Source organism: Propithecus coquereli, unplaced genomic scaffold, assembly GCF_000956105.1.
Source record: "Propithecus coquereli isolate 6110/MARCELLA unplaced genomic scaffold, Pcoq_1.0 Scaffold171, whole genome shotgun sequence".
Classification (NCBI taxonomy): domain Eukaryota; kingdom Metazoa; phylum Chordata; class Mammalia; order Primates; family Indriidae; genus Propithecus; species Propithecus coquereli.
In genome coordinates this window covers 1,019,746-1,046,337 of record NW_012141747.1, presented here as the reverse complement: position 1 = coordinate 1,046,337, position 26,592 = coordinate 1,019,746, and the positions used below count along the sequence as shown (strand labels likewise).

Genomic DNA, 26,592 nt, shown 5'->3' with positions numbered 1-26,592 from the left:
TTTCTTAATACTATCACATTGGCAACACCTGAATTTTAGAAGGGACACACTCAAACCATAGTGTTCTCATATTCAGCTTTAATCCTAAAATGTACTGAATGCCTTCAGGGTGACTCACTGCTACCTTACAAATAGTAACTCTCCTCACTTAAGCTGTGTCCAGTGACCTTCATGGGTGAAGTCACTTTCCCATGTTGCCCCCATGTGCTGGCTCATCCCACGTGTCCCTCCTCTTTTCCTGCTACAGGCCTATCATGTTCTCTGTATTAAAGCCACACTGGGCTCCACCATGAATTAGGAGGTAGATATGTTCCTCCACTTTTCTACTTCTCAAAAGGCCCTTCATGCCCCTCTATGTGTTCAATGCCTGTCTGTCCCTTAAGCCATGCCTGGATACTTCTCCTCCATGGTGACTTCCTCAGCAGATTTGCTCCTTCTCTGTATTCTCACAGCATTTGATTGGGGCTTGTCACACTTTGTCTTGTATTAGAGTAAGTCATAAACACATTTTGGGAACTTGATTGGGAGAGAACCCTTTGAGAATAGAGGTCATGGCATGTTTGCGTCCCTCATACAGTGGTTACTCAGGGCATCCTGATGGATTGATTCGGTTGTCTCCAAAGGAACACACATCTCCAAACTAAACATATTGAGTATTCCAAATGCAAAAATCTGAAATTAAAAACAAACAAATTACAAATGTTTCTGAATCCCAGAGATGACAGTAGTAACCCAAAAACTGGCTTGGGAAGTGACACCACCTTGGTGAGACCCTAGATCTCTTTGACCCTCAATTCCCACTTACATTTAAAAAAATTATTAACTATGATAATAACTGCCTTGCCTACTCTTTAATGTTTTTGTGAGGACGAAATGAGATGTTACAACTGAAAATGTTTTGGAAATCACTAAATTGTTTGCAATATTAAATTGCATTGTTTTATTCCATTTCCACGGCCCTAATATTTAAGAAAAACTTAATAGGCATTTAGAAAAATAAAAACTGTACTATATAGATAATGTGTACCTGTAACGTTTTGATTCTCACTTAAAGTTACATTTGTGTGTAAATGTACTTTGTGAATAGTTTTAAGGGAATCCTCTGGTTTGCACTGTACTTGAGGAAGCCAGTCTCTAGCCAATAATACTGACCTGGGAGACTGTGAAATAGGACCCACTAGTTCAGTCAAAGGAAACCAATATCCCGTCTCCAGAATTCCTGTATAACACCAAATTTGGTGTCTTTATCTTTACCTTACCAGGCTTCCATCTCTATCACAAACTGCCCACGATAGTGCCTGAGAGCTGCCTTCTCATCATGGTTGGACTTCTGCTCGGCGGGATTATTTTTGGCGTTGATGAGAAGTCTCCCCCTGCGATGAAGACTGATGTGTTTTTCTTATATCTCCTCCCACCCATCGTGCTTGATGCTGGCTATTTCATGCCCACTCGCCCTTTCTTTGAGAACATTGGCACCATTTTCTGGTATGCTGTGGTAGGGACACTTTGGAACTCCATTGGCATTGGGGTGTCTCTGTTTGGTATTTGCCAGATCGAAGCATTTGGCCTCAGTGACATCACTTTGCTCCAGAACCTGCTCTTTGGCAGCTTGATCTCAGCTGTGGACCCCGTGGCTGTGCTTGCTGTCTTTGAGAACATTCACGTCAACGAGCAGCTCTACATCCTGGTCTTTGGAGAGTCCCTGCTGAATGACGCGGTCACAGTGGTGAGTACACGTTCACACTGCATAGTTCCAGCACATGGGGCCCGCCCAGCCACCTGCAGTGGCTTGCACAGAAGCCGCTGCACAGAGCTGCTTAATAGGGCCCTTCATTTGGTTTAATGCTGTGTTGTTGCTGCCTTGAAACTCTTAACACATTTTTATTCATTGTGCATAGTTTCATTTGTTATTATACAATTGGCCCCTCATTTTTATTTTGTACTGGGCCCCCATAAAGTATGTAGCTGGCCCCTGCTTACCAGTCCCTGTTCATGCCAGAGGAGCATAGAAGTGATTGTGGCCTTCGTATCTCTGCTGATTTGTCATTTTGGCATTTTTGAAAATGTTCTTTGTGAGAAATAATGCTATCAGTACACAGTGTGTATAATGCAGGTGAAACGATAGTTCCTACTCGGTGCCATTCTCTATTTTGTGATGGTTTATTTATTATGTTAATGGTTTTAGGGATTTTTTTTGTCACATGTTCACTGCTCACTTTCTATGACAACTCAACCAGCACATTTCTGGTCCTCATCATTTTCCCATAAATGGGTATTTATTCAGAAAATGCAAATTATTTTCAATGTAAGTAGAGTCAGGGGCTTTTAGATCTTACTGTTACCAGGATTTACATCTACCCTGCTTTCTGAATGCAGGCAAGGGTGGAGAGAAGGGATGAGGGAGCCTCCCTGCCCTCACCCACAAACCTCTAAAGAGCTCTACCTCCACCAATTAAAGACACTCAAGTGATGCTGGATTGATAAATCAATTAGTTAGCATCGGTGATGCTGTTTTATGTCAGCCACGGTTCTAAGGGCTCTATAGTAGTAAAGGTGATAGCAGTGATAGCCACTGTTTTGTGAATGCTTCCCTTGTGCTCAGGTCTGTATGACAACCTGTGAAATAGGTATTCGTCCTATGAGAATAGGATAAGAAAATTGAGGCAGAGAAAGATTAAGTAAGCTGTGCTTAAATAACTTAATTTTAATACCCTCTCCATTTGCTATCATTAAAATGTTATTCTTCACTCATTTAAAAGTCTACATAGAAACCACCATTATTCTCTGTTAGTCTATATTTGACTGTAAAAGCAGATCCCTGAACTGAATAAAATATCATCTCTAAGGATGCACATTTACTCCAGGTGAACATTATGTAGCAAATAATTTATTGATAATTTATTGATCATAATTTTTAGAATAGCTGCTAAGACAGCTATTTTAAGGCTAAGTTACCTCACTCATGTAACGGAATCTACTTCAAGTATTCCATTGCTCATTAACTGATTGATTAGTCATTAACTTACCAATATTAAATTTTAACTGGGGAACTGCCATAATAATAAAAACATTTTATAACTCATTCTCATTTCCGGAAGCCTCAAGTTTTCCATTTGACTTATGTTTGATATGTACATTTTGCCCTTGTTGAGGGAGATTGCAGACATTTGAATGTGGAATTCTTGGAGTGAATCTATTTAGCGTAATGGGAACTTTATAAAGAAATAAGAACCGCTGGCTTCACTCCTTTTAATTGAGTTCAGCAAAGTCAGGTCAGTTTCGGAATGACACATCATGCCTTTACACTGCTTTCCCCCCGTCCCAATAAAATTTCTATTCAGACATCTCTGTGGTCTATTCTTTGAGTTTGTCCAGAATCAGATCTCAGGAAAGGATCTGGCTAAATCACTGCTTAGAGTGTGCAAAGGCAGCGGGCAATCCAGAGGAATCCTGTGCTTCCTCTCAAGAGGCATGAATCTATCAACTGTGCCCTTACGGATGGAGAGGGAGGGCTGACCCAGGGTGGGGCAGGGGGCAGTGGCCAAAGCAAGAGCCTGCTATTTCCACAGGGAAGGAGGGCAAGGGCAGAGAATGGCCGTGGCTGGTATTTAGAGATGGAAGCCTTTCGTCCATGGCCAGAGCCTGTATGTCAGAATGACTGTAGAGGTTTCATATGAAAGAGCTTCCTCAGTAAGTTATGTACCTTGGACCCTCAGGATATCAGAACGTGTCCAGGGTCTTGCCTCCCTAATGCCGGAGAATAAACTACTAGATGTTTCTCTAACCGAATTGGCTAAATACTGTACAGAATTGAGCATGTGTTAGTAATAATTAGAACAATGGTATAAAAAATGATAACTTTGCCTCCAAGACAGCTACCCTCAGAGAATAGAGGTGGAGATATTTTATAGATGTGAAGATTCTTTTATTCATTCGTCTGGTCTAATCCCTAGGAAAGGTTTAAGAAACTCATAGACTAGGTAAAGTTATTAAAAATTCGGACTGTGATGCATACAGCAAAAAGGGTGAGTCACTAGGAGTGGCAGGCAGAAGAATAGAGGTTAACCAGAGAGAATTCATATTAAAATTGTACTCTGGAGGGTGGGCAAAATTGCAGGTTAGAGGAATTAACTACTTTCCCAAATCATGATAAATTCAATATTGAGCTAGAAAAGCTGAAAGGAAGAAAACCTATCATAAAAATATCTCAAATCAAGAGAATTTGATAGTATGTATGTTGCAGATCAAAATTCTTCATGCTATTGTCCAGGGCTACAGTGGATTAGAATTAACTGGAGAAATGGCAAACAAATGAAGAAAATGAAAGTGTGATTTTTAAATAGGATTTTTGTGCTTTCCCTTATGATAAATGTTTTATGAAAACTTCTGAAAATTTCCAGATTGTTCAGGTTCTCAGTTATCTGAGAAGTCCTGCTGTTTCCACATAGTCCATAATCAAATGATTTAGGTTTACATGGTAATTTCCAACTTCATTTCTGGAACATACTAATGCAACCACTGAGTTGCATTGAGTATTCTAATAAATTTTCAAGGAGACTTCAAGAGTTTCCTCGATCTGCCCATAACCAGTCTTGGCTAAGGAGAGCTGGCTCTGTAGAAAGAAGCTGGTGATATGCTACAGTGACCCAGCCACTATGTGTTGTGTAGTGGAATTCAACTTTAGCAAGATGGAGAGTAAGCAATGATGACTTGGAATTTAATTTTGATTTTGCAGATAGCAGAATGGAACTAAAATTCCTTATGGAAAAGATGATTATCCTTCATGTTTCATATAAGAAAAAGTTATCTGAACACTATTTTTCTGGAACAGAGCCTTTCTGATAAACAACTGTATTTGCGTAGTTTGTATCCCTGCTTTACATGAATTCGTAGAATTATTGTGCATTTTAAATCAAAGTTCAAAACATGTAATTCCTATTTTAATATATAATCTGTATGTTTATGTTTAAAAAAATAATTATAAAAAATATACCTTTGATCATTTGAAAGATTTTAAGGCACTCAGCTGTCAAATTAGCCATTACAGAATTTATTAATAGTAAATAGGCATCACTGGATTGTAATCTAAAAACACAAGTGTCAAAAGTTGAGGCCAATTTTGCACAGACTCACTAGAGACATATTTGTGGCCCACATACATTAGACACACACATACACACACACACACACAATACATATTCATATATAAATTAAAACTCTAAAGCACTTTTCTGCTTAGGTTTCCTTGTGATAAAATTAAAGGATTTAACTGGAATGAACTAAGTATGTAGTTATGGCCACTTGTAACTGAAAGAATGTTATCTCGTGCAGATCACTAGGTATCAGGTTTGGTGTGATGCAGGTGGGAGGCTATGGAAAGTTTTCTGGTTGTCAAGATAATGCTTCTACCTGAGTTATGTCCTCTAACACGGCCGTGGCATCTCAGGCAGTGGATGATCAAAACAGAGCTTGTGCCCAGTGTGCTGAAAGCAAAGTGCCTGCCACTCAGCTTTTCTCTTTGCAAAATCTAAAAGGATATTTAAAACAGAATATACTTCTGAGAGATATGATGGATTGAGTTGCCAGGAAAATGGTTTTGAAAGGATTAGGAATGTCCAACCCATCTGCTGATGCCAGTTAGTCTGGGGGAATGAATGTCTGAGCTCCCCTGGAAGCCCCCCGTGTAGGGGTAGGCTGGGGAGGTGAGAGAGAGAAAAGAGGAGACTGAGCTCTGTATGAAAGGAATTTCCCTTTTTGTTGGGGCCATGAGGCACATGCTCAAGTGGCGGCACCAACACTACAAGATGCAGGAGACCAGTGGAAAGGGCTGTAGGAGTCCAGGAGGGCTCTTGGGAGGAACAGCAGCTTGGAAGATGATGAAGTTTCCCTGGGTATAGGGGTTGGGTTTCTGCCAAGAGAAACGACAGGAAAGAAAACTGGGGGCAGGAGTGAATAAATACATGGTGTGTTTTTTGGAGCAGTGGCGACACCCTCCACAGACTGTAGTGGTTGGAAATCAGAAAGGTATACCAGGCGTATTGAGACTATTAGCCTTCCCCAAAGTCAGACAGTCACTGAGTTTATCTTGGGCATGGAAAATGGAATGGCAGCCTTTAAAAGAAGTAAGTCTCACGGTGGCTGTAGGTCCATTAGAGCAAGGGAGAGATGAGCCACGGGGGTGCAGTGCAGGCTGGAGGCTGGGGACAGAACTGCGGGTCTGCGGGGCCTGGAGGGAGGCTGTCTATGCAGAAGCAGATGGCTAGGAAACCTGCTGTCTGCTCCAGGATGCCCGTGACCGTCCCCTTTGGCTTTGGCTGTTTGGGGGCAAGGGGTATATATAGCACATCTCTGATCCTCTCTCAGGAAGCACTTGTGCCATGTTGATGCTGATGAAATCTGATGCCTGCAGCAAGCCTCGTGTTGAGTGTAGGAAGTGGATGCTGCTTGGAGCCAGTTTCTCCTCTGTCTGGCAAGTGATGATGCCTTCAAAATATTTAAGTTCTCAGGGGAGTGAGTCTGTTTTATTTTATTTATTATTTTTTTAAGACATTGAAAGAGAAAGGCATGAGTGAGTCTCTTTTGTTTTTTTCGGAAGTCAGTTCTTGGTGGCAGGATACTAACTGCCCTTGAGTGCTACACCGAAAATTAAGACAAAAGAAAAGGCTCACTGCTTTCTGTTCTGTGTTTTCAAAACCAACAGACATTTATTGTCATTTTCTAGGCAACATGAAAGATACAAATTGTAATAAGGTTTTGGGTGACCAAAAGGAGTTTATAATCCGGCAGAAAAGAGGAATAAAAAGAAGCATGGTAAAGCCTGTAACGTAACAGGCCGTGTAAGTGACCACAGTGAAGTAGAAAGCACAAGAGATGGCATTTTCCAGGCCACACACTGGTTAGCAGGAGGGATCTGACTCACTCGCTTCCCCCATGGTTGAACCTTGAACAACTTAACTAGAAGGTCAGGAGACCTGGATCCCAATGTTGCCTCTGACATTTTGTTTCTTTTGACCTTGGACAAATGGGAACAATTTTGAGTTTCTCAGAACCCAAATGAGGGTGTAGCACAGCTTTTGTCCCCAGTGTCCTTGTCAGCTGGCTCCCCTGGAGATTCCGGATGCTCCCAGAGTTGTAAATATCACAGTGAAAAGGAGCAGGCCACCTGCTTGCCTTGTATTTGACTGGCTGGTTTTGTGAAAAGAGTGTTAAAGCTGAAGCCATCACTTCCCACTTCAGTTGGCTCAGCGGCCCCTAGACACACATTGGAAAACATACTGGCCAGGAGAGGTGAAGTGCCTGGCATTCTCGAAGGCTTCGTTAAACCAAGACTGTGTAAAGACACCAAACAACAGAACGGTGCATTTACTTTAGAGACACTGAATATGTATGAATTTACAGCAGACACAAGACACAAACACACACACACATACATGACTTTGCTGCTTCTTTGCTTGAAGAAAATCCCTTTGGATCTTTTGGTTAAATGAGCCATGCATATGTGGGTTGGGGAGGAGGCAGGGTATGGAGTGAGGCCCTCAGTGACCTGGGAGGAGAACTGCTTCAGGTTGGGCACTTGTACTGATGGGTGGGTCCCTTCCATGGTGTGACTCCACAGTAGGACCTTCTAAGGTAAGTACACTCACAGCCTCACTGACAGGCTTTCTCTGTGACATGCTACTTCCCAAACCGTAGTAATACGTGCAAGGTGTGCTGGATGGCAAACAAACATTTTAAAATAAACTTTCAGATGATATCTGGAAAAAATAATGTTTTAGGAACAAGTTATGTAATAACTTTGAAATCTCCTCTCCCTTACTTCTAGAAATAATGTTCCTGACAACTCCCTTTTTCAAAGTTTTTTTTCGTTTAAAGCCACAATACTAAATTAGGAGACAAATGAATACACAACAATTGCCACTTATCATCCACTTGGGCACATAGAAGAATTGTCCTTATTTTAGAAGGCCAGGTAATGTGTTTGTGACCAAAACGATAGTGGGGAAATTGGAAAGGGTCTTCACAACGTGTTTTCTTTCTCCCGCAGGTCCTGTACAACTTGTTTAAGTCCTTTTGCCAGATGAAAACCATTGAGACCATCGATGTGTTTGCGGGAATCGCTAACTTCTTCGTTGTGGGAACCGGTGGAGTGTTGATTGGCATCTTCCTGGGATTTATAGCGGCATTTACTACTCGATTCACACATAATATCCGAGTGATTGAGCCACTCTTTGTTTTCCTGTACAGTTATTTGTCCTACATAACAGCTGAAATGTTTCACCTCTCAGGCATCATGGCGTAAGTATTTCTTTGTTAAGAGCACCTGATGAATTACATTTCATTGCATTCATATATTCTTAGCTAAGATATTTAAGTTGAATAAGGTATATAAAAGACTAGGTGTTCTTATTCTTTTAAGAGCAATTAAAAATAGAATTTTCTTATATTTTGTTACAAAGAAATGAAAATGTATATCAGCCAAATTTATACTAACATGATCAGGTGCTAAGATGGAAAACTGCTTAAAAATTCTTTGGAGTCTTATCTGAAATATGACAATAAGCTTTTGGGATTGATTTTGGTCAGACACAAAGAATTTTATGAGTTCAATGCCCATTTGGAGTTGTCCATGTGGGAGGCTATAAGATTATTCCAACAAGGTTGCATCCCTGGCTACTCTGGGAGTTCTGGAGTTGCTTATGCATGTTCATTTGAATAATCTTAACCATAGAAATGTTTTGTGTGATTGATTTGGGATAATAGCTTAAAGTCATTTAAAGCATGATTCAATGAATGAGGGGTTTGATCATGCAATTTTAGCTTAGCTTTTAAAACAGAGGTAGGATTATAAAGCAAGAAATTTATAAACCAAGGAATTATGTATTTATTAAAGATACAGTTAGTATCTCATTCACTAACTGATTCTGAAGGATGTTCTTAAGAAGTTCTACAGCTGGGCTGAAAAATATTAATAGTAGTGTTTGGATCCCAGTTTAGCCTTTGGAAGTTTGCTTTGAAGAAGGCTACTCATTGGGTGTGGATGTTTTTGTAGCTTCCAAAAACAAGCCTATTATTTTATGAGTACACCCTGTATATGGTCAGTGAGAAATACTTAGTAGTGGAATGCCTTTACATTTTCCTTTACTTTGACAAATATTTATTTACAGCTGAATACTCACTAGCCTATATGCTAGGACCTGGTATACATATTTAGAGTTTTGCTGCTGTAACCATAGGCTTAGTTCTTCCTGAAATTTTCTGTCCCACCTGATTGAAGTGATGTTTCGAATAGGGATTATTTTGTTTTTCACCTTATATCAGCACTTTTTTTTATCAGAAGCAGATTAGGTCTGTGGTGGAAGACATCAAAGCCCCCTGTGCAAGGAGAGTAGAACCCCTTGTCATGCAAGGAGAGTAGAATGCCTTGTCATGAAAGCCATGAGTTAAAGGCTGGGTGGTTTTCTGTTTCACAGAGAACCTAAATAAAGCAACATATTAATCCAGTTTGACCCAGTAATGAAATGTTCCGTGTCTTCCTGGTTGCTATTCATATCATTTGTATGACTTCCAGTTTCCTCACTGTTCTTTGACCAGTGTCATTGAAAATGTATGATCAGCTAGTTACAAGGTCTCTAAAAAGAGTGTGGGGGTGGGACTTAGTGTCTGGTTTTCCAGTGGTGTTGTTCTAGCAACAGTTGGTGTGAGAACCTTGAATTGTATTGCAAGTCTGAGTGTCTTATATACTCCTGACCATATGCATATGTAAATGTTCTAGAACACCCACAAAGTAGCTATCTAAATCTGCCAATTTGCCTGACGTTCACAGGCAGGAATTGGGGTTCTTAAGGTCTAGCATTTGGGGGAGGGGTAGTGGAAAAATTGGTCAGGGTTGGAATCCTCGTGTGTCTGAAATGTCAGCGAGGCCCAGAGTCCACAGGGTATGGAAGGCCTAGGCTATATCAAGTCACCAGCCTCTTGTGAAGACAAGATCACAAGTCTACTTGTGCTGGGAATTTAGAAATCAGAGACAAACAGGGCTACATATTCCTGATAAATAGCACAGGTTATTCTCTGGTGTGGTTTGTGGGCGGATGAAAAACATTGCCTTTGTTTCCAACTTCAAAGTGAACATTTATTTGACAACTTAGTGTAGAGGAAGTCCTTTTATTACATTTAAACTAATATTGCCATTGCACATAGTATACCAAAATAATAAGTAGATCCTTAAGTAAGACATTACAAGAGATGTAAACATTTTTTTGCATCTAAAATTACCATGTGCACCCATTATCCTATGATAGCAAATGAAGGGACAGATTCACATTGGAGTGTTTGTTCTCAGAAGTGACACCCTCTGTTCTAATGTGGGGTAATTAGTATGCTGTTCAAAACCTGACCATGTGCGATGCTTCCCGTGGTGTAGATCACAGATATGCACGCCCCTCCCCCCTTTGAAGTGCATCCTGTCACTTCCACGTTGTAATTACCGCACTTACGTTAGTCCAGGGGATACAGTATAATGATGCAATTAAAATCACACATCTACATGCACCTCTTTTGTAGAAGTAGTAATTTTTTCTGGGCTTCAATTGTACTGGGTTTAGGAATTCCTATCATACTTCATGCTAATTGCACTTTTTCTTTTGCCATTTAAAAACAGATTTTAAGGTTAATGGGAGTGAAGGCACATGACGTGCTGAGCATGCTCAGTGCTTTCCCTTGTTTGCTTAAGAGAAATGGGCGGGCACATAGAAAGGAAAATAGGCAGAGAGGATAGGCAGCTGGTGAGCTGAGAGAAAGGTTAAACCACCTCTCTAATGATTTGTAAAACGGTTATGAAACTTGGCCTCCCTGAGTTTTTCCCACATCCTCCCTCTCTCCCTCCTCCACCTCCGCCATCCGTCTTTCCTTCTGCCTTCCTCTTCTTTTTGCCTTTCAGATCCTGTAGCCCCCTGTACATCAGCTGTGTCTTGGGTGGACCAGCCTGCTCTAGAATGACATCACTTAAAGCAGGTAGTTAATAAAAGAATCTGATTAAAAAGAAAACATCTTTCTGTATACAAGAAGACCTACATTTGGATTCAAAATGTAACCAGTCTTTTAGGTAGGAAAGCACTAGGCAGGATTTCAGTATCTTGATTTCTTTGGGGAGATGTTGGAAGCAATCCACCTTGGGCGTTCATAAAGCCTACCATTGCTGCTGTTTGTTTTTGTCATGAGACTGTGGTTTTATATGCTTTTAACTGACAAGTAAATGAAGTAATATCAGGTGGAGTATATCTGTCCTCTCCTCTGTCTTATAAGCTACTTAGAAAGATGTCTTCTTAGATTTGGTTTCCCCTCTGTGGGCCTTCCTAATACTTCAAAACCTAATTTAATGTTAAGGAATTCTTTATGCGCATGCTTTACTGTGTATTCAGTAGGATTTTAGACTCAAATGCTAAGAGGGTAGATGAAATTTCCTGTTTTCTAATATTCTTCTGCTCATTTACATAGTGAAATAAATTTCTTATTTTGACAGAGGCTTGCTCTGTAGCCCCGGGTAAAGTACAGTGGCATCATCATAGCTCACAGCAACCTCAAACTCCTGGCTCAAGTGATCCTCCTGCCTCAGCCTCCTGAGTAGCTAGGACTACAGATGCATGCCACGACTCCTGAATAATTTTTCTATTTTTTTTTTTTTTAAGTAGGGATGGGGTCTTGATCTTGCTCAAGCTGATCTTAAACTCCTGAGCTCACTCAAACCTCCCATCTTGGCTTCCCAGAGTGTTAGGATTACAGGCGTAAGCCACAGCACCTGGCCAATACTGGAATAACTTATTGCAGTAGGGAAAAGTGTGTGTGTGTGTGTGTGTGTGTGTGTGTGTGTGTGTGTGTGTGTGTTGGAATGAGTTTTCACAGCACCAGAACTAAAGTTAAGGTAAAGTTTCCATAGTCCTTTAAAAAAGAAACTTCACATATCAATAGCACTGGACATCTTTGAGTATCAAACACTATAGTAGTATAGGGGATAGAGGTGACTAATAATTATTGATTTGAGAAATTCTTGTCTTGGCTCATGTGTTTTGAACTTTATATTCAGGAAAATGTTCAGAATTAAAGCACTGATCCCTGTCCAATATGGTATTAATAGCCACCAGCCACATGTGGCTTCTGAGCACTTGAGATGTGGCTGGTTTAAATTCAGTTATTCCTATGTTTAAAATGTACAGCAGATTTTTAAGACTGAGTAGGAAAAAAAAGTTTGTAGAACATCTCATTCGTGATTTTTATACTATTTGTATGTTAAAATGACAATATATTATTAATAGATATGTTGGGTTAAATAAATACAGTCTGAAAATTAACTTCACTAGTTTCTTTTTGCATTTTTAACCATGAGTCCTAGGAAGTTGAAAATTACATATACAAATCCTGTTAGATTTCTATTTGAAAGCCTTATTCTGTGGTGCTTGCCATTAGTCTTTGCTGCTTGGATATTTGAAGACTTGTTAACATGTGTTTTATTCCCCTTGATGAAGTAAAAAGAAAATTAGGTCATAAAAAAATACAAGAGATAGAAGAGAAATGCTTTCCCTCCATTGATGCTAATCATGCTCTTTCTAAGGGAAATTTCTTTGAGAATGGGGAAAGTTGGAAAGAAAATAAGGAAGGAGAGATGGAAGGGAAGCTAGGAGGTTCTTGTGAGGCAGCACAGCTTGTGATAGTTAAGATGTCAAGTGAAAGCCACCTTAAGAAAAGGAAAAATGTTTCCCAAGGTCCACATTCAGGAGTTTTGAGAGAAACATCTTCAAAATTTATCTGTTCTCCTCTGAGGGGAAGTTGAGACTCCCTAGGAATGAGCAGAGTACTTTAAAACAGATTCCCTAGGTTGGGGTATTTTATATTTTTTGCAAACTGAAGTCACAAATGTATTCAAAATAAGGTATTTTCTTACTTTATCTTCTTAGAGGCAAAACAGCATTAAAAACATTTTCATCTCTGTTTTTTTGTCTGTATTTATTCTGTAGACTGACTGAAGAAGATTGATAGAGCCTATATATTAAGGTCTCTGGGTTTTTATTCTAGGTAGTCTCAAAAGGCCCTCGATTTTTGTTGGGGCTTAAAAACAAAACCAAACCAAACCCCCCCAAAAAAAAAGGGACCCTGAGTAAAAGAATATATTCTATTGTTGAACATTATCAGGGTTAGATTTTTAAAGCTACTCAGTCTTTCCCTATATCCTAACATGTTTCTAAGTCTTTGCTGGTGCTTCTCAGGTGGTAAAGCTACTAAAGGAATAATCATTTTAGTTTAAGTGAAATGAAAACAAAAAAGTTAATTTTCTGGGAAAAATTAATACAATGCATAATAAATCCAATAAATTCTGTATTTGACCAGCTTATGAAAATCAATTCATTACATTCTCAGAATGACATTAATAGAATATTAATATCGTTTTTCTTGTTAGGACTAATCATACCATTGCTCTTCCTCAGTGTAGATAATAGAGTAGATTTTCAGGGTGGGTTGGGAATTCTTAAGAAAAAGCTTGGTTGTTTGCCTGCTAATGTAGATTATGTGAAACTTTAACAGTTTGCTCTGAAATTAAGAACTTACTCTATGGGATCTATTTGGAGAATGGAGATTTTTGCGTAACTGGATGATTTGCCATCACTTTGTTTTTGATCTCTTCCTTGACTATTTTTTACGTTCATTTAAAAAATGATGATATCTCTGTGTGCCTATGTTTCCATAATATTGTAGAAAATAATATTACTTACTAGTAATATGTAGGCCAACATGTAAAACAAGATAATAAATTAGAAATATATTGGATAATTACTGAGAAACAATTACCTTTTCTTTTATAATGATTTTTTTTTCCAGAAAACTGATACTGAAATGAGGTGTACAGTTACCATCCAGTTGGCACTTCTGAGTGTGACATGTTTGGACACATGGTTTAAACCAATTTGTCAGCCCCTTTCTAAGGAGGTTAGAGCTGGAAATTCAGCCGTGGGGGCCAAGGCTTGCTCCTTCAGTGACATGACAGATGTCCTAAGGAGAACCTGTTATTCCTTCACCTTGATTTAACAAACCTTAGTTTACTTCTTAACAGCTCTCTGCTCAGGAGAGGGAGTTGTCGTGTTGCTGGTTTTCCCAGCAAGGAGAGGCTGCGTAGCTCCTGTAGATGCTGTAGCGGTTCCCTGAGTGTACCCTCTCTTTCTGGTGCCACTTTCCCTTACCTCAGTCAAACATGAGCTGTGGCTTTTCCAGTGTTCCTGGGGAACTGGTCAAGTGGCCATGATTTGGTCTTTCCACATGTGTCCTCACAGTTAATCTCTGGCTATCTGAGGTAATTTGAGTCACCTAGTGTCCTTGTAGCCAGGAGCCCAGCTCAAACAGTAGAGACAGGCTCTGTGTTAGTGAGGGAAACCCAACTCAAACCAGATTAAGCCATAATGGGGACATTTACTGGCTCATGTAAATGAAGACATTCTTGAAGAGGGCAGGTAGGATTTGACCTGGGCCTCATGGGGCCAGGAACTCTCACATCTGCTGAACTATCTCTGTCAACTTTGTCTTCCTTTGTGGGTTGGCTTCCTTCTCTTAGGCTGCCCATCTTCGAAGCATGAAACCAGGGTCACAAACAATTTGGAATTTATACCTCTGCATCCCTGTCACTGAAGAATAAAGTAAGATCCATCCTGTCAGGTCCTCTTGGAAAAAATTTCAGAGGAAGGACTGTGACTGGCTCAGGGGTTTGGAGGACTGTGACTGGATTGGACTGTGTCACATAACCAGCACTGTGGTATGAGAAGTAGCATCGGTTGCCGGAAGAAGGCAGTGAACTTAAATTCACTTTGAGTGAGACCATCATCCCAATGTGTGTTGACTGCAAGTTATCAACAAAGCTGAATCCTTCATAGTAAAGTGTAGTGTGTGGGCGTTGATGTTGAAACTTCAATGATGAGGAATGACATTCTGGTTGGTGGGAGAAGTGTAATCAAAGGCTCCAATTCAAGCTCTGCTACATCCAAGGAACTGAACTCTAGGGTGGTGAGGAAGGGAGGCACCTCGTCTTGAGCTGTTTTGTTCTGTAGGCAGTTGGGAGTGTTTGGAATCTTTAAGCAGAGAAGTGACCCAATCACATCTCTGTTTTATGGTAAATAAAGTGCTTCCAAAACTTTTTACGCCATGACACATACAACCAATAATATTTTAATGGTACTCTGAGTAAACGCTGTAGGTCACGGCCCCAGTCTGACTGGCTGCCTTGGGGCTGAGGAATTCTTGTGTAGGGAGGAGGATTTGGAAATGCTGCTGGCAGTGGGGGTGGAGGACCTAGGTGGAGACTCTGGCAGGAAAAAAATGTGTGAAGACGCCTGCACACTACATTGTTTAGGCATGAGAAGAAGGGAACTTACACCTAGAACCAAGTCATAAAAATTGAAAGAAGTGAAGGGAGAATAGTTGGCAAAATGTGATTAAATCCATGTAGTCCTCAAATCCTATGATAGCTCTTATGTTCACCCTCCAATAAAATTTTTAAATGACATGATTCAAGTTTCAGCTCTTTTTCTTATTTCTGCTTCCTCCCCTGAACCCTCTGTCTATACTCACACTTTCCTTCCTCAAACATTGATGTATTTAGGAATCATCTGGAAAGACAATTGCATATACAGAATTCCAGGCCTCAGCCAGAGAGCCTGATTCTCCATAAATCTTGGATGGGGCCCAGGCATTTGCATTTCTCCATGAATTTCAAGTAATTATATGGCCCACAGACCAGACTGCTCCCATATAACTGCTAGGAGCTTCCAGAGCTTCCAGAAAGCAGCGACTCCTGCTGCTGTTCCTAGGCTGATGCTGAACCATGAAGATACTCTGTGTGTGCCTCTGGTGCAGGTGGTTGCATGGCAGTTTCTCAGCCCCAGGTCCTACTATGGCCCGCCTCCAAAATATAACTCGAGTTTTCACTTGGAAAACCTTAATTCCATCATCAAAATCTTGGTCGAATATTCCTGCCCCTCTGAGTGCTTTCTCAATACTCTCCAACTAGTGTGGGCAGACCCCATGGGTCCCTGATGCGTTGTGCTTCATTACACTTTGACACTGAGTTGAGATGCTGTGTGTGTTCTCTCTCCACAAAACTATAGCTGCTTTAGATGCCAATAAGTAATCTATAAGCATTAGTTGAGTTGAATTAAAAGTATTTATAAAGGAGAAAAAAAAGATGTGGAGAATCCATGAAATGGGACAAGGCTACATGATTACTTCATCATTTATGATAGTTTGAATTTATTTTTTAATATTTTAAAGTTCAGTTTTTATGCTTGGACCCGCCTTTGAAAAACAATTTTTGCTTGCATTTTCTCATATGTCAAACTCACTTTCTCTTGGTTGTCAGGTTTCCTGGGAGAGGCAATTCACTATATAGTAAATTCATGCCCTGGAATAATTAATTCACCTCACATGAGTGAGTACTTTATTCTGAGAACATGCAATGTACCCTGAGTCCCCACAAGACCTGGCTTTCATCAATACAGAGAAAGCTTCTTAATTGGTATTCATCATTGCTAACATTTGGCACTGATTAGTGGAATATGCTTTCATATTTGGCAAAGCCTTAATTGAGAATATACAAATATTATTTGGGCTATATTTTCCTGCAATTGAATCCATATTTTTAAAAATCATGCACAGATATGGAATGAGAGCAAAAGAATTTTGCAACATTCTGTCAGTTTAACTCTAATTCTAGGCAGTTCAGATTAAAGAGTCTCATAATTGGGAATAAAAATTAGAGAATTGACCACTCTTTAAAAAAAGCCCTTGTATTTATAAACTGAGATAAGTAGACATAGCTTCTTCACCATATGTGTGTGAACACAAACAGGATATGTGTTTTTTTTATCTTCACCACCAGAAATCTGCCTTTACCTCCTGCCTTCAGTATTGGTGCCTGGTCCCATTGATTCTAAAGATCATGACCATTCAGATGAAGGACTCTGGACCTTCATTAAACCAGACTCAGCCAGCAGTAATTGGGCATGTATTTGGTACCACTATGGGCATGGAACCATGCTAAGCGCAGATGAATGCTAACCCATGTTCTCTCAAAGCACATGCTCTGGTAGAAAGGAGATGAATATTTGTAGAAGGCAAGTATCATTGAATGCTCTAATGGAGTCATGGAGTACTACAGAAAAAAGTATTTTTTGGAATTTTCTATTCAGAAAATAGTCAAATGACAAATCATCTAAATAGAAAAGAAAGTCTGTTATTCCCCTCAAAGGCTCTGTTAAGGTAGTTTTTATTAGCTGGCCTGCATTTTGCCTGTGCTGTATTTTGAGTGATATAGTGATGAAGAAAACCTTAATTGCTGCTGTAAGTAAAAACCACTAATTATAGTGCTTTCTCTTCTGTGTCTCTAAATTGGTGATAATCACCATACATTTATGTTAAAGTGAGGCAAGATAATCACAAAGCAGGATGCACCAGGGAGTTCTGGGCATTCCTCACCTACATGTGGTCCCACAGAATGGAGCCCAACACCTGTCAAAACATAGGCATGTTTGGGGATGTTATATGGGCAATGGCTTTGAAAATTAAATGACAACCCATTGCAGGACACCAATTGTCTCCAGCCTCCAGGTTTATGCCCCTTCAAATCTCTCCTCCCCATGTCCTTCAGAGGTTTCTTTCTAAAATACAAATCTGCTCGAATTGCACCACCATCCCTATTAATGATTCATCCATGTCATCATTGATTCAAAATGCATTAGTGACATGCCAGACACTATGCTAAGCATCGATAACACTTTTCTTTTTCTTCATGCAGCTTCTAGTTGAGTTGGGGAGATAGAGATTAATTACATGATCTAAGATATAATTTCTCACTTTTCTCCCCAACCTATAGAATAAAGTTCAAAATCCTAAGCATTAGGTATCACAGTGTCCTTGTCTGACCCCTAACTTCTTTCCTCCTCATCCCTTAACATTATCATCTCCTTCCCCTCCAGCTAACAGACTCGCTTGGCAGTTCCCTGCGTATGCCACCTGTCTATCTCTATCAAGTCCTTGCACATGACTGCTTCTTTTCCCTGGTATTCTCCTCCTCTTTTCCTGCTTGGTGACCTTATCCATGAGAATTTTGCTCAAATATCCTCTTTCGTGGCAGACGTAGCCATTACATTTCCTGCACTTCCGAAGCACCTTCCCCTTCCTCATTCTAGCACTTGCAGTGCTGTGTTCCAGTGCTCTCTATATGACTGTTTCTTCCCTTAGACTGTGAACTCTTGAAGGTAGAAATTATGTCTTCTTTGATTTCATCTTCCTAGACCCCAGCACAAAATTTGGCTCCGAGTAAATGCTCAGAACATGTTGGTTGATATTAAATTGCTCTCTACAGCCTGGACATGGAGATTAGGAAAGAGAGATATGCATGGAAAGGAAGACAAAGATGCTTCAAAGACATGAGTTAATTAAAGTAAATTTGTACTGGGGATATTAAAGGCCAGTAGTTTTATTTTGAAACTTTAGAATTAAGAAATTTAACCAGAATTCCCTATAATGTAAAGAGGCTTTGGTGTAGACAGTGTCACATCGATGTCACAGAATGAGGCTGTAAGGCTGTGGACTTTAGGCATGAACTCTTCACGGGTTCACATGATGATGGAGGAAGAAATCTCCCCTCTTGATAGCGTGTGTGCTACCGTGATACGCTGTGGCTTGGCATTGTACCCAAGGACGCTCCTAGCCACGTACTCCAAACCCAGTAAGACAAGGACAGTCTGACACTAGCCTGCACCATTTGCCAGCTCTGCAAGATTCTTGCAATTCTTTTAGAAAAAAATGAAGGAGACTCATATTTACTGTGATGGTGATGACTATCAGCTCTAGAAGATGACCTGCTGGAGTGGCAGGTTTTATTCTTTTTATTTCTGAGAGATTGTTTTGCCTGTACCTCCCTAATGGGAGGGAGACTAGTAGTTTGTATACTGATGATGTTATGGAAGGCGAGGTGGTTTGACTTCAGGTCAGAGTATACTACAATATAAAAATAAATCCCTTTGCAATGAGAACACCTCCTGGCCTTTGCTTGAGAGGCCAGGTGCATCAGGTTGTGACAGGCCAGGATAGGAACATTTGGAATGTTTGCCCCCAAACCCTAAGGTGCCTCAGTGCTGTAGACATGGACATGCTTCCAGAACAGGACAGCACCGGGCGCTGGGGCCTCTGGTTCCCACCAGGGTGTACGTCCCCATTCAGTGTCTCACTGCTGCTGCTAGGAAACTGCATTAAGTTTCAGTAAAGTGTCTTGCCAGCGCGAGCATCAGTCCTGGTGTCGTGTTAAGGATACAGAGCAATGGAAAATGATCCCATGGACATTCATGTAAAATTAATTTACTTTTTATCCAAAGCTATATTTTCAATCATTCCCTGATAGAAATTTTTGTTAAATTGCTCATATAATGAACTGAAGATCACTTTTTCCCTGTAGAGTTTACTTTTTGCCCAGTGAATGATGTGAATATGATTTCAGAGGGAATTGTTTAGAACATTTACAAAAACACTGTTCTTCAGCCTTTAAAAACATTTTTTTTGAATGATAAAAATAAATCCAAATCTGAGACGGAGAGGAAGGTGGGGTTAGTATGAGGAACTGTGGGGTTTCAATTCTATAGCTGATGTTTTATTTAAAAAAAATAAAAGTGACTGCAAAAAGCTGAGTAGCCGGTACTTTGGTGTTTCTTATTTTGCAGATTTGTCTCTGAGATTAAATGCTTTATGATATACTCATTTGAAGGATATTTGGCATAGGGTTAGACAATTTCAAAAAGCAGTAAGGCCATTATAAGTTACTTTTGTTATGAATTTTCTACTTGGAGATGTTTTTAAAAGGCTCATTAGTTTGTGTTGCTGTGTGTATGTCTTTTCTTTACAAAACATATTATGATTCAGACTCTTAATATAATCTGGCTGTTGTCTTCATTATTTTGTATTGGGCAAGTCTTACATTTTAAAATCTGGTAAGAAAAATTAAGCCAACACATGAAAGATGAAGATTTTGAGAAATTAGGTTAACCAATGATTTATATTCAGGGTGCTGGCAAGACACCCAGGGTTGGCTCACCAGGAGGGATGCTGCTCTCCAGCCTGTTCTCCTCAGTCTCTGTTGCCTGCTGGAGGAGGTTCTAGTACTTTGTGTCAAGTCAGTGTGACTGAACTCCCACTAGCTTCTGTGGCCCAGTGCAAGTAAACAGTGGAAGCCATGCTCATTTGGAGCATGCCCACGGTTTCAAGGAGGGGAATGCAAGTACCTGGTGGTGGGCTGAACAATAGCCCCCAAAATGTCCATGTCCTAATCCCCAACACGTACCAATATGTTAACTTATATGGCAGAAGGGACTTCGTCGATGTGATTAAGTGAGGATCTTGAGATGAGGCGACTCCATTGGATTATCTGAGTGGGCTTGATGTAATCACAAGGATGCTCACAAAAGGGAAAAAGATGGTCAGATTCATAGAAGATGTGACTGGGGAAGCAGAGGTCAGAGGGATGTGGCCACAAGCCAAAGAAGGCAGGCAGCCACTAGAAACTAGAAAAAGCAAGGAATAGACTCTCCTCTAGAGCCTCTGGAAGGAACACAGCCCCGTTGACATCTTGGTTGTATCCCACTGAAATGATTTCGGACTTAGGACCTCTGGAAGTGTAAGATGATAAATTTGTGTTGTTTGAAGCCACAAAGTTTGTGGTTATTTCTTACAGCAGCCATAGGAAATGAGTACAAACAGGCTTGGCTTGAGAAAGGGTGAGCAACAGTATGGCAGGGAGGGGAAGACCTCCCTCGATCAGAGATCACAGGGCTCACCGAGAACTTGAAAAAGGCGAGGGTTAAGTCCTCAACAGTGCTGGCTTTGAGTCAGACTACCTGACTTACACCCTGGCACCAACGTTTATTTGCAATGGAATCTTGAGTAATTGAACCTCTGTCTGGCTTTGTTCTTCCTTATATAAAAACAGGAATGATAATAGAACTTGCCTCATAAACTTGTTACGAGGCTTAACTCACATAATCCATTCAAAGCATTTGCACAGTACCTGGCACAAAGTAAAGGTGCTATAAAAGTTGGCTATTATTATATAAGTTCTCAGCTATTGAAAGGGCTTGCCATGTGTTCATGGCTGCTGAATTTTATTAGCACACTTGATAAGGCCAGTCTTTCTTTTGGGAAACCACATAAATTATGCATCATATAAATCTAAAAGAAATATCTACTCATTCTGGGGGCAGTGGCATTGTGGTTAAATACATGGTCATTACATTGGTGAAGGCTTTGTTTTGTTTTAAGATGGGAGTCAACAATAAATATAGCTGTATATGTTTGCTACGTGAGGAACAGGTGTGTTGCAGTGAAGCGTGTTCATGGATACCTGTTTAGGTCTTAACTCAGAGGAGCCTCAGATTTGCATTCTTCTACTTATCCTGTGCTCACAGTAGGAGGGTTTCCTTAGAATAGCGAAAATCTTCCCAGGGTAAGGAGGACCATGTGAGGGGAGTAGGGAGGGTGTGTGTACGTACACAGCGTCATTGTAGTGGTGGAGTTACGAGAATGTGGAGAACCTCACAGCTCATGACCAGTGATTGGTTTATGGCACGGTTATCCCTCAGTGGAAGGTGGAGCAGCTTGCTTTAATTCCACCCTCCTATTCATTCTACAGAACCGTTTGTAATGAAGTCCTTTCGTACTTTACAGTAACTACGTCTCTTTAGATGGGACCTAGTGTGGGCTGCCACCCAGCTCATCCTAAATTCTCCTTTGTGCGTGGCATTTGAGTCGGTCAGGGGTAGCATTCCAGACAGAAAGGAGCCCATGTGTGCAGTAAGGCAGGAAGACAGGAGAGAACAAGCGTACATTTGGCAAATTACAGATAGTGGAGGCATATATGGTGTGTGCCAGAGTAGGGGGGTGGATGAAACTGGATTTGTCCACTGATGCACTCATACAAAGAGCTTTGGGTCTCCACCTTAGAAGCGTGAGCTTGATCCTGGAGCCCTTCCTCTTCCAGAGGTGCCATATTAAAACAAATGCCCTGGGAATGGGAATAAAGGGCTTGGTGATCTCGAAGTTGTGGAAATGCTGAGGAAAACAAACCAAAGAGTTTCTTTCTTTTAGAAATTCTCATAGCTTATTTTGAATTTCCTGGAAGCACTTATAATAGGTAAATAGAAATGAGACTCAGAACTAAGGAATGAGTGGGTCCAAGAGATATTCAAGATCGAGAATTTAAGACAATTGATGACAAATTACATGGACGGGGATATAGGTGATGGAGAAGGAAGTTCAATGCAACCCTAGTTTCAAGTTTAGGATTTTATGCAATAGCTTACGAGTTTTAGATAATAGAGGAATAGAGTATATGTGGGAGAAAGAATCAATTTTATAGGAAGATAATGAATTTCAAATTTATTTTGGACTTATTTTATTTGAGATACTGAGAAGAGAGCCAATGGTGCTCATGTCCGTAGACTTTTGAGAGTGTGGCTCTGGGATGAGGGGAGTGAGGGGCTGAAACGCTGGATAGAGTGAGCTAGTTTGAGCCATGGGTGTGCGTGAAGACCTCCCAGAGATGAGATTGTAGGATTTCTAAGGCTTACATGCAAATCATATTCAATTACTAATGTTGTAGCCACAGGCAGAAGAGTAGAGCTATAATTTAGCTTTTGAGTGCTGACTCTTGCATTCTGACTAAGATCATTGTCATGTTTAAATAGAAGCCTTATCTGCTCTTTCAGAATCACGGCTTGTGCAATGACTATGAATAAGTATGTGGAAGAAAATGTATCTCAGAAATCTTACACGACCATCAAGTACTTCATGAAGATGCTGAGCAGTGTCAGCGAGACCTTGATCTTTATCTTCATGGGCGTGTCCACCGTTGGGAAGAACCATGAGTGGAACTGGGCCTTCGTCTGCTTCACGCTGGCCTTCTGCCTCATCTGGAGAGCACTGGGTAATGAACACGTGTTTGCTAAATGAACATTCGGGGACACTCACTGACAGAGGGGGGCTTTCCTCTTGGCCATCCCTTCCTGCATCTGAGGCTCCTTCTCTATCTTCATTTCTTCTTCTTTCTCATCTGTTTCTTCCTCCTCTCCTTCCTCTTCCTCCTGCTCATCCTCCTCTACTTTTTTCTCTTCTTCATCCTCTTCTTCCTTCTTTTCTTCTCCTTCCTCATCTCCTCCCTCCTTTTCCTCTCCTTCCCTTTACATTCTTTTCTTCCCTGAGTATCTTCAAGCCTTTGCTCTAAGTCACATTAGTCTGTCTTGGCTTCTCTGATTTCACATTTTCACCCATCATCCTGGAACAACAATGTCAAAGGCCAGAGCCTTTGATACTAACAAGACAGACAAAAGGGGAAAAGACTGCGGAGCCTAAATCGTTTGCCCTGTCACAGAAGCACAGAAAATGAGCCTTTGTATTTTCACATTCTGGCCTCACAGTTTATTTTTTGGGTGGGGGGTTGTTCTCTGCAGGTGTCTTTGTCCTGACTCAGGTCATTAATTGGTTCCGGACCATTCCCCTGACCTTTAAGGATCAGTTCATCATCGCCTATGGAGGACTCCGGGGTGCCATCTGTTTCGCACTGGTGTTTCTCCTTCCTGCTGCTGTGTTTCCTCGGAAAAAGCTGTTCATCACAGCTGCCATTGTTGTCATATTCTTTACTGTCTTCATTCTGGTGAGTAGAGTTCTTTCTCCTAGAAAAGTCTCTCCCTTTACCAGAAGGAAACAAGATCTCTCAGACTATGGTAATGAAATCTGTTTACAGGATGCAAAGTGGCAAAGGTGTGTTGGAGCTTTGGTAGTTATGTTATTAGGGAAAATGATATTTCCTATCTGGGTTCATGTCCCTGGACTGTGCAGGGGCCTAAGAGAGTCCAATTTGGTCATGTGGCCTACACAGAGGAATTATTATTTAAGGAAACTCAACTAAGTGATCTGAGCTTACTCCTGGAAAATTATGAACTGCACTTGCTAATCCTGGTCATTTGCCTTGCTCTCTGACCTAGTAAATGTTCTTGTTAAATGATAGTTGTGCATGATTACTTCCCAACAGCCATTTGACATGAGTTGACTGCTTAACAGTGCTCCCCCTGAAACACAGGAATGGGTAGATACAAGCTTAATACTGGGAGGCAGAAAATGGGATGGACCTGTGTCCAGATCCTCACTTTGAAGTTCATCAATCTCTTTAAGTTAATATGCAAGCTCTTAGAAGATTATATTTTGAAGATATTCATTTATGAAATATTTATTGGACTCCTGCTATATGCCAGGCAGTGCTCTAGGAGCCTTAAGATCCATAAGTGAACAGAACATAAAAAGATCCCTGTCCCTGAAGAACTTACGTTGCAGGGCTGGAGGGGGCAGGCACTAGAGAAGAAACACAGTAAATAAGTAAATTATAGAGCATGTTAGAAGGTGAAAGATGCTATGCAGTAGGGGAAAGTAGAGGATCAGGCATGGCAAGGGTAAAGTAGTGGGGCATTACAATTCTGATGGAATGGTCATGGAAGGGAACAGTGAGAAAAATGACAATTGAGCAATGCAGGAGGTGGGATTAGCTAAGCCCAAGAACCTTGTGGGAAAATGGGCTGAAAGACAAAGTGTGTCCTGAAGGCAGCGTGCTCTTGGCCAGTGTGGTGGGAGTGGAGCAGTAGGAGAATGAGACAAGGAGAATCCAGAGCCCTAGGTCACCTAGGGCCGTGCAGGCCAGTGGAAGGAGTTTCGCTCTTCTCCAGGTGAAAGGAAAGCCATCAGAAGGGTTTGTGCAGATGCAAGATGTGTTCTGACTTCATAAAAGGATCATGCTGGCCACTGTGTTGAGAATAGACTGTCAAGGGGGAACGTGGAAGCTAGGAATTCAGTGTGGAGGCCATGCAGTCACCAGGCAAGACCGGGCCGGTGCCAGTGGAGTTGGTGAGAAGTGGCAAGACCCTAGAATATATTCTGGAGCTGGAACCTACAGGAGTCCCTGATGTTAGACATGGGTGTGCAGAACCAGGAATCACAGGTGACCCCGGGGGTTTGGGCCTGAGCAGCTGGAAGGATGGACCTGCCCTCAGTGAGAAGGGGAAGTCCATGCAAGGAGGAGGTAGGAGGCGGAGACAGGTAGTGCGATCGCGATCGTGGGATGCGGGGGGAGGGTGTCTGTTAGACCACCAGTGGAGATGCAGAATAGGCAGATAGTAGCAGTCTGGATTCAGGAAAGAGGTCAGTCATCAGCAGACAGCTGGTATTAGAAGCCACCAAAACTGGATGTCATTGTCAAGGCAATGAAAATATATACCGAGGAGACCAAAAAAGAGGACCAAGGATTGAGCCCTGGGGCAGCCCAACCTTAAGACATCAGGGAAAAGTGGAAAGCTGCCAAGGAGATTGAGAACAAGTGATCAGTGAGGTTGGAAGAAAAACCAGGAGATGTGCATTTTTAAAAAAATTTTCATATTTACTTGATAATTAGTCACAGAATGCTTTCTAGGTGCCCTACTCAAATCTAAGCATCTTTTATGTCAATTCATTTAACTCTCATAACAATTCCATGGCATGTAACTCTTGGAGGAGCCGCTGTTTGTTATCCCTATTTGTAGATGAAGAAAGTGAGGCGCTGAAACTGATGTTAAGCAATTGTACCAAGCTGACACAGCTAGTAAAAACCAGTTTACTCTTAACCCTACATCAGGTGCCTAGCAGAGAGCCTGCTGGGTAGTGAGTGCTCAGTATTGCAACACATCACGATTCTCCTCCTTCCTCCTAGTCAGCTCTCCAGGAGACAGTTCATCCTTCAATTATCCACACCTCCCAACACTGGGGACAGGGGCTTGTCTGGAATCCTAGAGAAGGATGCCTTGGGAGACCCTTTCCCAAGTTAAGATGACCGCTTTCTGTTATTGCCTTTGTTGTCAACACCTTTCTGAGGCCGATTCTCTGCAGTGATCATGGACATCATAGTCTGTCAGGCAACAGGACGAGGGCCTGGTTGTTGATGACACTCAAAGGAAAAATGCAGAATTCCTCCTCTCAAGGATAGAAAGTATCGCCATCATATGTAGGTCAGGTTAGCAAAGGTCTTTCTGTGGAGGTGATGTTTAATCAGAGATGTGAAAGACGTGGAGTCAGCTAGGATCTGGGCAAAGACCATTCCAGACAGAAGGAAGAATTGATGCAGAAGTCCTAAGATGGAAAGCTCCCAGAACAGAAATATGGAACCAAGTGGGTAAGGAGAGAGTGAAAATAGAAAGATAGAGGAAGCCACCCATTGTTGAGCTTTGATAACTTGAAGTAAAGAGTGTGGTTTTAATTAGGGGGTGATGTTAGGGTGAAAATAGAAAGATAGAGGAAGCCACCCATTGTTGAGCTTTGATGACTTGAAGTAAAGAGTGTGGTTTTAATTAGGGGGTGATGTTAGGGTTTTTTTTTTGTTGTTTTTTTTTTTTTTTTTTTTGAGACAGAGTCTCACTCTTTTGCCTGGGCTAGAGTGAGTGCCGTGGCGTCAGCCTAGCTCACAGCAACCTCACACTCCTGGGCTCAAGCAATCCTCCT

General features: G+C 41.1%; 1 protein-coding gene across 1 annotated transcript in view; it reads left to right on the top strand.

The window, feature by feature from the left end:
- Positions 1-26,592, top strand: part of SLC9A2 (solute carrier family 9, subfamily A (NHE2, cation proton antiporter 2), member 2) — a 90,382-nt gene that overhangs the window by 30,327 nt on the left and 33,463 nt on the right. Inside the window, exons 2-5 of the mRNA XM_012641912.1 lie at positions 1,263-1,726; positions 8,045-8,295; positions 22,785-23,002; positions 23,526-23,728. Of these exons, the coding sequence (XP_012497366.1) occupies positions 1,263-1,726; positions 8,045-8,295; positions 22,785-23,002; positions 23,526-23,728 (1,136 nt within the window). The remainder of the gene's footprint in view (positions 1-1,262; positions 1,727-8,044; positions 8,296-22,784; positions 23,003-23,525; positions 23,729-26,592) is intronic.